Raw genomic sequence first — 14,642 nt, forward strand, 5'->3', positions numbered from 1 at the left:
CTCCGAACTTCCACCCGGGCGGGTATAAAAAGCCGCTCCGGTGGAGATAGACTTCACTTCTCGATCCGATCCGTATTCCGGCATTCCGACTCCACCAGATACGAAAGAAAAGCCTCCTGCGAACTGGAAACTAGGGTAGAGTATTCTCCGCCTTAACCAAGCGTTCTTGGTTCCATTCGCCTCTAAAACTCCTGGTTAAAATCCGCTAGCTGAGGGTAGAGCGTCTCTGCCTTCGCCGAGAGTTCTCGGCTACGGATTCTCCCAGCAAGCATCCTTATCCGGCTCGGAACACGGGACAGAGCGTTCTCTATCTCCGCCGAGAATTCTCGGCACCGACGTCGTTTTTCCCAGGAAGCCTCGTCACACGACACACGTCAAAATCGGGAGAAACAACGCCCGTCTCGTGTCTCGCGCCGAGCATCACCACGCTCACAGCACGGGCAATTATCGCTCGTCGCACCGCGCACCGCACCGCGCCACGAAACCCGAGTACCGCACCGTCGAAGTATCGCCCGCCGTTGCGTCTCCATACCCCGCGACCGCCACCAAGCATCGTGCGCGGCCGGCACACAGCTAATCGGAGCGAGACTCGCGTTTCTTTGTATATAGATTGTAAATACTGTAAATATCATCCTAGTACTATTAAATATATTATAATTTCTACCGAATCTGTCAAGCCCCTATTGTCTCAGGGACCCTTCCTACACCCTGATCCCGACGAGCTGATCCAAGTAGGAAAACAGTCGTTACAAATTAATTTCATTATTTTGTACATAAAAGTATTAAAGTATAATTATCAAAATTAACAGATAAATTTTATGGATTGTATAAAAAATATATCATGTCACATCCATTTTTAATATTAGTGTAGTATAGTTTTATAAAACAATATTACTTTTCTGAATCTTCCAACATGTTCATATTGATTATTTTCCTCAAAGTTGTGCCAGCATCTGTTGTCAAATCATATCCAGTAATAATTGACACATTGTTCCAATGAGTTTGTTGCATCGTTGAATTACGACAAATGGCAAATAATGGAACATATTGCTGTATACGACAAAAATGAATATAAAAAATACAGAATTACACAACAATTCATCAATTGTTAGATTAATGCAAAAATGTATTTAAATGTTAATGTTTTTATTATGTTATTTTTTATAAGTTTTTTATTAAATGTACTTTTTATATAAACTAATAAATTTTTTTGTTTGTAAGATAAGTACTAAATCTAAAAAATAGATAAAGCAAATTTTATTTTGAAATTATTTTCTTGTTTGTTTTTATTTAATTTTTAAGTTAAAGGGTAATCCACTATGACATGTTAAAAAATTAATAAACTTTAGAATCTTTTCAATAAATTAGAGTTTAATTGTGTAAAAGATTTTCTTATTCGTTTACACGTGTTTTGAGGTACAAAAAATATACTTTTTAATTTTGATTATTTATTTTTGATACAGTGCATCTATCTTTAAAAAGTACAACTGGCGTGGGTGATTTTTCTGGAAGAAAGCTGAAACAAAAAACTCAATATGATTACACAGGCCTGCATAGTTTTTCTTTTTTGATACCAAATCATTTCCGACGTAATTTGTTATGCTAAAACCGAATCTGCTGCCCGAATTTGCTGTCCCATCATGTTAAATTTTGGAAATATTTTAACCTCAATGGGCGAAATCGGCTATTTTTGATAATGTTTAGAGAATTTTAACGATTGAAAAGTTCCTCGGTAACTTGCGAAAGCGGCTCCATTTTGTATGAATTTTATCATTCAAAAGCAATTTTCGCTCACGCAGATCCAATTTTTTTTCGAGATATTCCAAGTCGAATATCGCTTCATTAAAATTCTTCTTGAAGTAGCATTTTGTTTGAAGCAGCTGACTCAATATAGGCTCAATTAAATACTTCCGACCATTTAAACTATAGACAGGCAACAGTCTACCAAGTTACGCCCGAGTATCTACATCACAGACAAACTTCCCAACGAGAAACGCGAAATAGGATAGACATCGAGCAGACGTCTATCAGACGCATCTAAGCTAGATCGATAAACGCATCTAGATAGACGTCGAAGTAACCTTTTTTAGACGCGTATAATAGACATCTAATAAACGTTCTGTGCAACCTTATTATAGACGTCTAATAGACGTTCTGCGTAACTGTATTATAGATATATAATAGATCTACTTCTACACGGAGAGAATTTTTTCTCAGAATTTACCTTCAAAATCAGTGGTAGTCGTAGGACAACACGGACTTTGAAGAATTTTTTACTATACTTTTAGTAAAATTTGATAAAATTTTACTAAAATTTAACCAAAACATTTTACATTGCAGAATAGTTAGATTTTTTATTAAAATTTTACTAAATTTCACTAAAGGCATAGTAAAATTCTTCGAAGTTCAAAACGCATTAATTATTTAAAAAGTAACGCGTAACCCAGACAGCACACAATATTTTTGATAAATATTTATAGATATTTATTTCTATTTATTTTTCAAAAATATTATTGTTACTACAGTGCGTGAAATCCCTGTAATACGGAATACATATCTAGCCCATAAAGTGTGTAATCCACTACACGTGTAATCCACTACATATGTAATATACTACACGTGTAATCTACAAAATGTGTAATACACTGCTACACGCGTGTAATGTATTAAACGTGTAATTCCACCAACAATTCATTAAATTTGTGATAGCGAGTCTTATCATGTAAATTATTTCCATAAATATTGTTTGAAATTTATTAGATTTATTCTATTACTTTTTAATCACATTGGATGTATCGGCCAATGAACAATGTACAAATTTCATGCACGTAATTTTTAAATAAATGATTTTTTCCATTATTTTCCATTATATATTTTTTTCCATGTATAATTATACTTTACAGCTTATTTTTCTGTAATCCTGCTGTGATATTACAGGCTATTATCCTGTAATCTCGGCAATATATTACAGGCTAGATATTACAGGCAAGATATTACAAGTTATTTTTCTGTAATCCGAGTGTGTAGTGCGAAAATATATTACAGAATATTACAATACATCAGTCTGTAATTTCGTGTAATACTTTTATGTAGTTCCTATAATATAATTTTCTGTAATCGGCTGTAATTTCTTTCCGTAAGGGAATCCTCGGGGGGTCCCATAAATTGTGTTTAAGCTTTGCCTATTTGTGACTACGCTCGGAGGTTATTTGGTCAAGCCATTCCTGTTCGTGGTATAGATCCTCAAAGTTATTTAGTTAATTGTAGGGATGTGCCGGATAGAAAATTTGCCGAATAACCGGATACCGGAAAAATTTGTACTCATTATTGCTGGATAACCGAATACCGGATATTATCCGGTAATGGCTGGATAACGGGATATATGATCCGGCAAAAAAAGCTAAAAACAAATTTAATTATGCTTTGCTTTCGTTTTTTAAATCTAGTATTTCTTGAGTAATTCCTAAATGTATACAGTATAAAACGGACACCATCAATGAAATTCTATAAATTTATCCTAACTTTAACTAAAGCAGTAATCTGATTAGTTGTGTCTATATTGTCCGTTTTACATTGTGCGCGTCTGGGACACTCCCTATCTTTTGGCTCGATCGTTTCTCGGTTCTAGTTGCATATTTTGTCCACAGATGATGCTATGCTTTGAATGTACTCTGTCTAATCTAACCTAATAAAAGTATTTTAGAGAGTTTTTAATATTGTGAACTGTGAACGAAAAATATCACACTTTCTTCTACAATTAGAAGTGTACGTGTACTGTTCATAAAATTAACTTATATGAATTACAATGGCCCAGTTCAAGTCTCGTATTTGGAAGTATTTCAAAATTTGTAGTGATAACGAATCAACAGCAGAATGTAAACTGTGCCTTGAATAATCTTCATCGAGTAAAATTGTTCGTGGAAAAACACCGAAATTATTCAGTACAAAGCCATTATGGAATCATGTAAAGCATAAACATTCTTTAGTATATAAAACTCAACATGAAAATGAAAACAAAGCAGATGCCAATGAGACTTATAAATCTAAGATCCAAGTTTCCGATGAAATTTTACACAAGAACAAACATGTTATACTCAACCTACTTTGCAAATGACCATTGATCGCAGTAAAGAATGGAATTTTAACGATCCTAAAGCAAAAGCTGTATCATAAACGTAAAATATATACGTAAATAAAATAATCAATCAGATACGTATTTTTATCAAGAAATAAATTTAATTTTTATATAAATTAATTATAAAAGTAGTATATTATAATAATAATTGCATTTTCATAGGCAAGATGATGGCTCTAGATGCAGAACCTTTCTCTTTAGTGGAACGGAAAGGATTTTCAAATCTTTTAAAACATATAGTACCCTAGTATAAATTGCCGAATAGAACTTATTCTTCGCGAACACTAATGCCAGAAATATATAAAGAAATAAGGGCTCAAGTGGAAGCAAAATTGGAAACTGTAAAATATACATTTACTACAGATATTTGGATTAGTTCAGTAAACAATTAATCATTCATTAGTTTAACACATTATATTTCCACCGAAACATTAAAAAAAAACTACACTTTAAGAGTTAAGCATTTTCCCAACAGTTATACTGGTTGCAATATTGCGGATGTACTTAATAATATTATGAAAAAATGAAATTTTAATATTGATCAAATCTATGCGATTGTAAGAGATAATGCTGCCAACATGATTTTAGAAATTGGTAACTTTATATGTATATTTTACTAATTTTACACGCACACACGCACACTCACACGCATATATACGTAAGTTAATAAATATTTTTTGTATTACAGAGCTTACAGTTGCAGAATCCGTCAGTTGCTTTTTACATTTGTTGCAACTGGTTGTGCACGACGCAATTTTTGTGCAAAGAAAAATTATTGATATTACAGCAAAATGTCGCAAAATGGTATCTCATTTTAAACATTCCTCAAAAGCTTGAACAAAATTAAAAATAATTCAAGAAAAAAACTTCCAACCCATAAATTAATACAAGATGTTGTCACTCGTTGGAATTCGAATACTATATGCTATCACGTCTTTTATGAGCAAAAACAAGCTGTCACTGTATATGCAACAGAATATGACATTCCTAGATACTCTTGATGTGCATCAGTGGCATTTAATCGGAAACATAAGTAATTATTGTTTTAAAACCAATAGAAGAAATAACAAATATTGCTAGTGCCAATAATGAAGGTATCGCATATGTAATATCGGTAACAGCTACTCTTTAGTCTTATTTGTCGAAACGCACTCAATCTCAAGGAAATGATATAACGATTTTAAAAGACGAGTTAAAAAAGTCAATTAAAAACAGTGTTACGTCCAGCTTAGTGGGATTTAACTCTTTTATTTAGAGGGAAGGATATTTCAGGAAGAATGGGTAAGGCAGGAAAGGACGTAACGAGACTTACCATTCCCGAAGGCACGCAAGAGAGAGAGGGTAGGTGCCTCAGGTCGAACGCACTGTTTGTGACTCGAAAATGTAGGTCAACGTGCAGATAGGGCCCGCTATAACCCGTTTCAAGTCGTACGTCCGTCGGTCCAAGTTTCGAGTCAACGAATTGAATCGCTTTAACTCGAGATCGGACCTGGTGCTATCCTTGTTCGGAATGAGGGGAGGTCGTTGAGATTAAATGAACAATGGCATTAGTTAAAAATTAACAATATTTATTCTAGTATTAAAATTACAAATAGAGTTAAAGTTGAAATCATTATAATTTTAACAATTTATATATCCTTGACATGTGGTCGGTTCGATTAATACTGGATAAATATAAATATATACATGTGTTGGTTTTATTTTTAAGTTAAAATTTGATTATGAACAAAATTCATAAATGTGATTCGGAGTGAGATAAGAAAGATAATCTTCGTCATTTTACAATATTTTATTTCTTATTTATTCCTTTTTATTATGTGAACTCCTCTAGAATAACGGTGGATGGAGGAAAGAAGTTATAAAAAAAATCTGTGGGAACGGCAAAAGGATCATAGTAATGAGGGGTGAAAACAAGGATTGGATCTGAGGGAGCGAGTGCGGGAAGGATATCTAGTAGAATTTCTGGATCTATTGCATCCGGGTTAATTGCAAAATCGCGGTAATGTTGCAGCGAGGGGTCTATTTTTAATAGAAATTGCTCTAAAAGTTCAATCAATGAATTCTGAGTACCGTCATAGTGATAATAACGCGGCCGGGGTGAGACTCGATCTAATTCGTCTATTATTTCTATTGATGGTGCAGTAGAAGGTGGAGATGGAATATTTCGAGTTCTGGCGAACTAATCGGAGAATAAATAGGAGAGGGAATATTTGCAGTAGAAGGAGGAGACGGAATATTTTGAGGATCACGCAAGGGTTCCTCAAGGTTATGGGATGGTGACGGGATATCCTGAGGATCGCACGAGGGTTCCTCAGGGTTGTAGTGTGATGATGGGATGTCCTAAGGATCACTCGAGGGTTCCTCAGGGTTGTGGTATGATGACGGGAATTCTAGAGGATCACACAGGGGTTCCTCAAGATGATAAGATGACGATTCTCATCTTCTCAAGGAATCCAGGTACTTGGAGTAGGCAGCGTCGAGTGTTTCGCGAGCCCGCCTGATTTTTTCGGCTCTCCTGCGCCAAGACCGTCTTACGTTCCAACGATTTCTCTTGTGGAAAAACTGATTTTTCACTGCAATATATATATATATATATATATATATATATATATATATATATTCTAATTGTGTTCAAAAAAAGAAAACTACCCGAAAATAAAAGTTGAATAGTTGAGACTTACTACTTGTTGAGACGGTTCTGGCTGAGGGTAATCTGAATTCCTGGCCTCAGGATTAGCGGACGGTTCTCTGCTGACCGCAGCAAGTCAGGCTCAAGGCTGGTGGGACCGAAGAGTGGTAAGCCACGGGAGGTACCCAGGTGCACTTACTTCACTGAATGTTCAGCACAAAAATATTCGGCACTGAATCTTCAATACGTAAGATCGTAATGTTCGGCACTGACTTTAATACGCAAGATCGTAACTTGATCGGAAATGTAGCGGACATTGGTTTTAGGACCTCAAAAGCACGTAGAACTTCGTGAATCTGGTAGTCGCGATCTCTTGAATTGCGGTTTTATAGAAGATTTTTCGAAGGAAAGGGTTGGGATGTAGGCGGTCTCATTTTTGGATTGGTAGGCCCTTCCAAAGCCACCAAATTTGGAGCTTGTCTATTGGAAAATTCATTTGGGTTACTCATTGCTTAGATGACCAATCGCTGGCTCATCTTTCCTGGTCTCCGCCCGAATTACTTTTGAGTATAGAGGTGGGAGGTTTACAATTTTAATTTTCTTATCTAAGGAACAGGCGACACAAAAAAAAGGAATTTATATTTGTCTGTAAAGTATTTGTAGAGAGTTGCGCCTTCGGTTGTTATTTCAACCCAAACCGCGTTTTTGCTTGAGTAATAAATTTTATAGTTCCGGAAATTCTTTGTCTAATATATTTCAAATATTTTCCTTTTCAAGTTTCGATATTTCCCTTTTTTTTCTGTCTTTACTTAGGTACCGATCTAAGGCATTGTTGAGCACGGTCCGGTAATAAAAATAGTTGTTACGATATTTTTTATTCTAAATTCAACATTCCTTTAGACTTTAGAAAGAATTGAATCATATATGACGATCGTTTTTAGAAATTATTTATGGATGGAAACTAGAGTCCTCGTTTGATGGCTGTACTTTTGATTTATGTATTTGTTGTTCTTTAAAAATAAAATTTTAAATTATCGCTATATCTCACAAACTTGTGACAATAGAGCGATCTTATGCAAACATTCTTACTATTATCAACCGTCAGAATATAATTTCTCTTATTTAGCTATTTTTTCTTAAAAGGGTCAGCGATAGGGAAAAACGTTAAGTCCGCTCGACGTAACAACAGATTTTTAAATTCTTCTGGAATTAATATTCAAGAAAGATCTTGTTTTACACATGCTACATTTTTGGATCCACGTTTCAAATCTCGTTTTTTAAGGAATGAAGTTAAAATTAAAGAATTAATTATTAAAAAACTTTTTATTATCAACAAAAGTAATAAATAACATACGTCTAAGAACATACAAAAAAAATCTATCACTATAAATCATACTGCAGATACGTCATCTTTCTTTGATAGTCATCATGATGTTGCTCAGGAAAATATTTAGAAATGTTTCGACAAAATTGCGAATGGATTAAAGTCATCAACAGATGTTGATACAAGTACAGACGAAGAAAAAAAGCACGTTTTTTAAAAGACAACTCAGCGACAGAACAAAGAAAAAAACGGCTGTATTTACTGCAGAAATAGAAAAATATCTGGCACTAGATTTATTAACACGAAAAGAAGACCCAATAGTATGATGAAAAATTCATGCAGAGTTTCCACATTTAAAAACATTATTTCTGAAATATTGTAGTGCACCTCTAAGTTTTGTAAATTCAGAAAGATTATTTAGTGCCGCAGCAGCTGTATACAGAAGATAGAAATAGGTACTGCCAGATAATGCAGAAATGTATACATATATTTTTTATGAAAAATATGAAATATTTAAAAAAATAGACGCATTTCAAAGAAGTAAAAGTATTTTATGTTAATAAAAAATTAAATAAAATAATATAAGTAAACAGATATTCCATTTATTAACAACTTTAAATATATATTATTTAAGTTAATATATAATAATAATAATATAAGTTAAGTTAATATATAATAATAATAATAATAAATATAATAATAAAAAACACGTACCAAGATTTTGTGAAAAATGGCCAAACGGGACGGATAGCTGGATAGTTAAATACTATCCGGTCAGATTGTAAAAAAGTAGCCGGATAGGCCGGATACCGGATAATTACCGGATATCCGGCACACCCCTAGTTAATTGTTCCAACAGTCTGGTGGTTCTATTTACACAACGTAAGTTTATAAAGCTTACGTTGTGTGAGAAAATACTATTTTCCGAAGCATTCAAATAATTAAATATTCAGACTGGCATATCTTGTTGAAAAAAAAATTGCATTGGTCTGATCAAAATTGAATTCTGCAGAGTATAAGACTCATGTAAAATCATGCGACGTCTCGAAATTAGTGAGGAACTTTCCAATTGGTGTAATTGATCTTTAAACATTGTCAAAAATGGCCGTTCTCGCACTTAAAGGTTAGAATATCTCGAAATCCTGAGATGATGGTGCAATTTGGCCAACAGATTCGGTTTAAGTATAAAAAATTACGTCAGAAATGATTCTCAATGACAACTCAAATTCGTCGCGGTCGCATGCCGTGCATTTGCCGCGGTGGTTGCCTCGTTGATCGGCGCCCGTGGTTGGCACCAACGGTTAGCAATAGAGGTGTTTATTGCAACTGAGAGGAGGGCGGCCGTTAAGGCGGACATTAGTCCGTTTTATTTATGAAGGACATTAAAGACAATGTCCTGCGTATATAATTCCGTTTTAATTTCACACTTATTTAAAGTGGAAAAAAGTCACTTTTTTCCGTTATAGTTTCGCGGAATTTAGAGTGGATATGTTTTGCAGTGTAGAACAGTGCTTGACGTTAGTCGCCTTTTTCGGGCAGATTTCAGATGCCTACCGTTCCTCCACTACCGCTCGTTGATGGCCGAGTCGCCGAACACACGTGAACGCCTCAGGCGCGTCTAAAGAAGTATACTGGGTCCCTCTAAAAGTATACTGGGGGGTTGTATCTAAAATATTTCTCTCGTTAAATACTTTTTATTTTTATATAATTTTAAATAATCGAATATTAATAATTTTATTATTAATGTATGTTATGTATATAAAACTATTTTACATGTATAAAATATGTTATCATAATATATCATAATATAAAATCATTAAGAAATAATATTTTTTGTTTTTTTCCTTCCTGCCAAATACTCTTTGAAGAATTGTAATTTTGAAAAACAAACCTACAGATATAATTAATTCTCTAATTAATCAATTTAATACCCGTTTTACTGATTTCGAAATATTAAGAAAAGAATTAGTACTTTTTGAGAATCCTCTCACTGTACAAATCAAGCAACAAAGCTTAGAATTTCAGGCAGAGCTTTGTGATTTGCAATGCGATCTTGCTTTAAAAGCACAGTTAGAAAAAGGGTAAAATTTTTCAAAATTTTAGATACATTATGTTATATTATCCACTTATAAAAATTAAAAAATAAAATTTACGAAAACAAAAAAAACGTTTTTCTTTAAGCGATAAAACATTATCTTCGCTGATGCGAGTTAATTCTTTTAAAATCTCTGCAGATATACCATCTTTAGTAAAATCGTACGAATGACTTAGAAAATTTTTTATATTAATTAAACTATATTAAATTAATTAATATAAAATTATACACGAATTGGCTTCAGTTTTTTCAAATTACTTTTTCCATTTTATAAAAAAGTTGTTTTCTTATTTGTCATGTTATAACGTTTTATTATTATTATTATTAGTGGAATAGGCCTACTGGGAAAATTACTATTTAAAAAACGTATCGAACAATAGTACTTCATGAGTGATGTGGAAAGCTATTGTCAAAATTGTAATTATATTTCATCAAAAATATATTATGATAACATATTTTATATATGTAAAATAGTTTTATGTACATAACATACATTAATAATAAAATTATTAATATTCAATTATTTAATAAAAATAAAAAGTATTAAACAAGAGAAATATTTTAGGTACGACCCCCAGTATACTTCTTTATCGCAACGCGCTTGAGGTGTTCACGCGCGATCGGCGACTCGGCCGTCAAGATCGCAAGCGGTAATGGGGGAACGGTAGGCGTCATTTCTGAAATCTGCCCGAAAAGGGCAACTAACGTCGAGCACTGTTGTAGAACATAAAAAAATATTAGATTGTTATATTTTATATTTTTTAAGCGGTGTATCTCGACGTTTAGGAGTTGAAACAACCCCTCAAAAATAACGCATTTTTTTGTTTCTGGCGAATATCTTTGAACATATAAAGTTTATGAAAAAATGTTCTATATAAAAGTTTTATGGCATTTTATACTCTTTACAATGACATATTCATATTTTTCAAGAATCTCAAATTTTTTATTTACCTTCACCCCACCACTTTTTTGCAACATTAAAAAAATTTTGTAAGGACATTATTGATCATTATGAACAATGAGTGTAACATATTATATGGATATATCGCGCATTTTATAATTTTCTAATTAAATATTTACGAAATTAAAATGTATGAAGAATCAATCGTAGATATTAATCGTGATAAACCTTCGTTAATTTAACATTCCATGGAAAAAAAACAATAAGAAACGATGAGAGAATTTTGTAACGACCTTTTTCGCGCGGAGATCTTAGCTCGTCGGAAAAAGGCCAGGGCGAAAAGGGTTCAGAAACAGCAGAAATGCAATGGGTAGCTTAGACGATACAATTTATTACTTTTATTATAATACAACGAAGTTTGCGGATATTTACAACGCGAAGGAATTATATACAGTGGTCGGGCTATGTACAACGATGTTTTCCGGTGATCAGGAACTGCGCGCGTGACAGCCAGCCGATCAGCTGTCCGGTACGATGGGATGTCTGCGGCGCGCGGTGAGGTGGGCGGCGCGTGTAGCGAGCCCGACGTTCGGGCTCGGTGGCCGGCGGGCGCGCGGTGCGGAAACGGGTGTCTCGCGTCCCAAAGTTTTTCTATGAATTGCTACGGCAGTTCTCCGAACTGCGGCTCGGTTTTATGGAACGGCGTCGGTCCCGAGTACTCTCGGGGGGAGACGGAGAACACTCCGTGCCGTTTACCGGGCCGTGAGGATGCGGTCGGGAAGGATCCCTGCTAGCTGCCGAGAGCTCTCGGCGGAGACAGAGCACGCTCTACCCCCGTTGTCTGCTTAGCGAGGAAAGGAAGTCAGGCGAGCTAGGCCGAGAACTCTCGGCGATAACGGAGAACACTCCACCGTTTTTCTGGCTCGTAGGATTTGTCTTCTCGTCGGAATGTGTCGGACGGGATAACGAGAAGTGGAGTTTGTCGCTGCCGGGCGGCCTTATATATGGTCCTCGGCAGCGACTCGGGAGTCTTCGGGACTCCTCGGCCTCCTCTCGGTTACATCTCCGGGATGCTGGTTTGAGAGGGGGGAAGGCGAAGCGCCTCCGAGATGCGCGTCATCTCGGTGGCGTGGAGTGCTTATGGGCGCGCTTTTGCCCGTTTCTTGGCCCGCTTCTTGGCCCGTTTCTTGGCCCGGCGGATGGTCGGCCGGGCCTTGCGGTCGCTGTTAGCCGCTTAGAAACGCGGTTCGTTACAATTTGATGCGGCAAATATTATAATACACTTATAAAAGAAAATTATCACTTTAAGAATCAATCGTGAATTTATGGTAATTTTTTATTAATGTGTTCATCAAGGATTTAACAGTACGACACAATTCGATAAGAAACAAAGTTAGAATTGTATGATACTGTAAATAAGATATTTAAGAAAAAGAAAGAATCTTTCGTGAATGTACGAAAAACTTTTATTAATTTACTTATTCACAATTACAATAGAAATTAGATTATTTGTAGATTCCATAAGTATCTGTCGTTTTCGCTCTTTCGACTTTCTTAATCACAGCAGTTTATTACGGTTTTAATTTGTCATATTTTTGCTAACTCCTAATTTGGCAAGTAATCGCGAATGTGCATAGCTGCCATCGCCACGAGTGTTGACGCGGTGCGGTAAGACGCGAAGGCGGCGAAGCATAGGCAGCGGCACCGCTTTTCCTTCTTCCCCCCGCCGTTGGCAGCCAATGCTCGACACAGTGGGCCGCGCTACAGCTCGAGCGTCTCGGCTCTTCACACGGCGCGCTCTCATTCGTACAATTTGAAAAATTTATATCTCGATTATTGATAGACCTAACCCAAGACAATATTGGACTTTTATGTTCATCTTGATCCCGTCTATCTTTCCATTACGGGATGGCTACCGATTACATTACACCCTGTATATACGTGTGTGTGCGTGTATGTGTGTGTGTGTGTGTGTGTGTGTGTGTGTGTGTGCGCGCGCGCGCGCGTGTGTGTGTGTGCGTGTGTGTGTACATATACATATATAAATTACTGAACAAAATTAAAGGAACAAAAGTTTGAAATAGCGCCATGTTCGTAAAAGTTGAGCAAAATATCTGAATTTCTCGTATAATGTAGCTCGAAGTGTCGATTTGACCCGTGCAAAATCCGTTGTAGATCCAGTAGTTTTGGAGTTACACCTCTCGAAGCAACTCCTTGTCAAAAACAAGTGTTACAAAAAACAGCAACCTTGTAACTTTTGTTTTTGACAGGGAGTTGCTTTGAGGGGCGTAACTCCGAAACTATTAGATCCACAGCGGAGAGACTTTATGGGGGTCAAGTCGACACTTCGGGCTACATTATATAAAATTCATTTTTTTGTAAACTTTTACGAACTCAGCGCTATTTCAAACTTTTATTTCTTTACTTCTGTCTAGTAGTTTATACAGGGAATCCCAGAGCACTGGTCACTGTTCATAAAAAGATAGATGGGATCGAGATGAACATAAAAATCCAATATTGTTATGGGTTTGGTCTGCTAATAATCGATATAAATTTTTTTAATTATGCAAATGAGAGCGCGCCTTGCGCGCCGAAGAAAGGGCTCCTCGAGCCGCTCGAGCCATAGCAGGGTCTACTGTCTCAAGCATTGGCTGCCGGCGGCGGCGGCGGAGGGGAGAAGGAGAAGCGTGGCGTCGTCGCCGTTCCCACGTCTCGCCGCACCGCGCCTAAGCTTGTGTCGATGGCTACTACGCACACTCGCGATTACATGACGAGATTATGAATTATTAATAAAAATAGGATAAATTTAAATCGTAATAAACTTCTGTAAATAAGAAAGTTGAAAGAGAGAAAGCGATGGAAACGTATGGAACCTGCAAATAATATAATATTTGCCGCATCAAATTCTCTCATCGTTTTTTATGGAATATTAAATTAACGAAGATTTATCACGATTGATTCTTTATACATTCTCCTTTCGTAACCATCTTATTAGAAAATTATGAAATGCACCAAATACTATCCTTAATATGCATTCTTTGTAAAATAACACGATAGAAAAATATTTACGTTTGATCTAACGACTTCAGGATAAATTATTCGATGCGACTTCTACGGTAATTATAGGTAATTAGAGCTCAATGTTATGTCAAGTATCGTTAGTATGGTTAATTAGAAAGGATTTTTTCTTGTATATGATAGAGAACTTCGAATTTCTTCTATCGTTAATACATTATAAGTCACTGAAAATCTGTCGTAATTAATAATGCAATTAAAGGTAGAAGAAACTGTAAGTTTTCTATGGTTATAAATAAAAATTCTTCATTGTGTTAACAATACATGATATTGAACATTAATTTTTAAGCATAATAATTGTAGCATCGCGCCTAAGCTGTCGTGAAATCGTTACATCAAGAGGGAATATTTTTTTGTGTTATTACAAAGAGTGTAACATATATGGAGTATTCTTTCCGTCTTGCTGTCTCCATTAGCCGTCTCTCTCCTGCGCACGCGCCGCTTCCACCGGCCGCATCTCTCTGTGCCTCATCTGGCTGCCTG

At 35.7% G+C, this 14,642-nt stretch overlaps 1 protein-coding gene across 1 annotated transcript in view; it reads right to left on the reverse strand.

The window, feature by feature from the left end:
* Positions 1-459: 459 nt before the first annotated feature.
* LOC105832420 (dynein heavy chain 12, axonemal-like) overlaps positions 460-14,642 on the reverse strand; it is a 111,367-nt gene continuing 97,184 nt past the window's right edge. Inside the window, exon 3 of the mRNA XM_036287042.1 lies at positions 460-1,050. Within this exon, the coding sequence (XP_036142935.1) occupies positions 892-1,050 (159 nt within the window). The 3' untranslated portion in view covers positions 460-891. The remainder of the gene's footprint in view (positions 1,051-14,642) is intronic.

The sequence above is a fragment of the Monomorium pharaonis genome, chromosome 5 (assembly GCF_013373865.1).
Source record: "Monomorium pharaonis isolate MP-MQ-018 chromosome 5, ASM1337386v2, whole genome shotgun sequence".
Classification (NCBI taxonomy): Eukaryota; Metazoa; Arthropoda; class Insecta; order Hymenoptera; family Formicidae; genus Monomorium; species Monomorium pharaonis.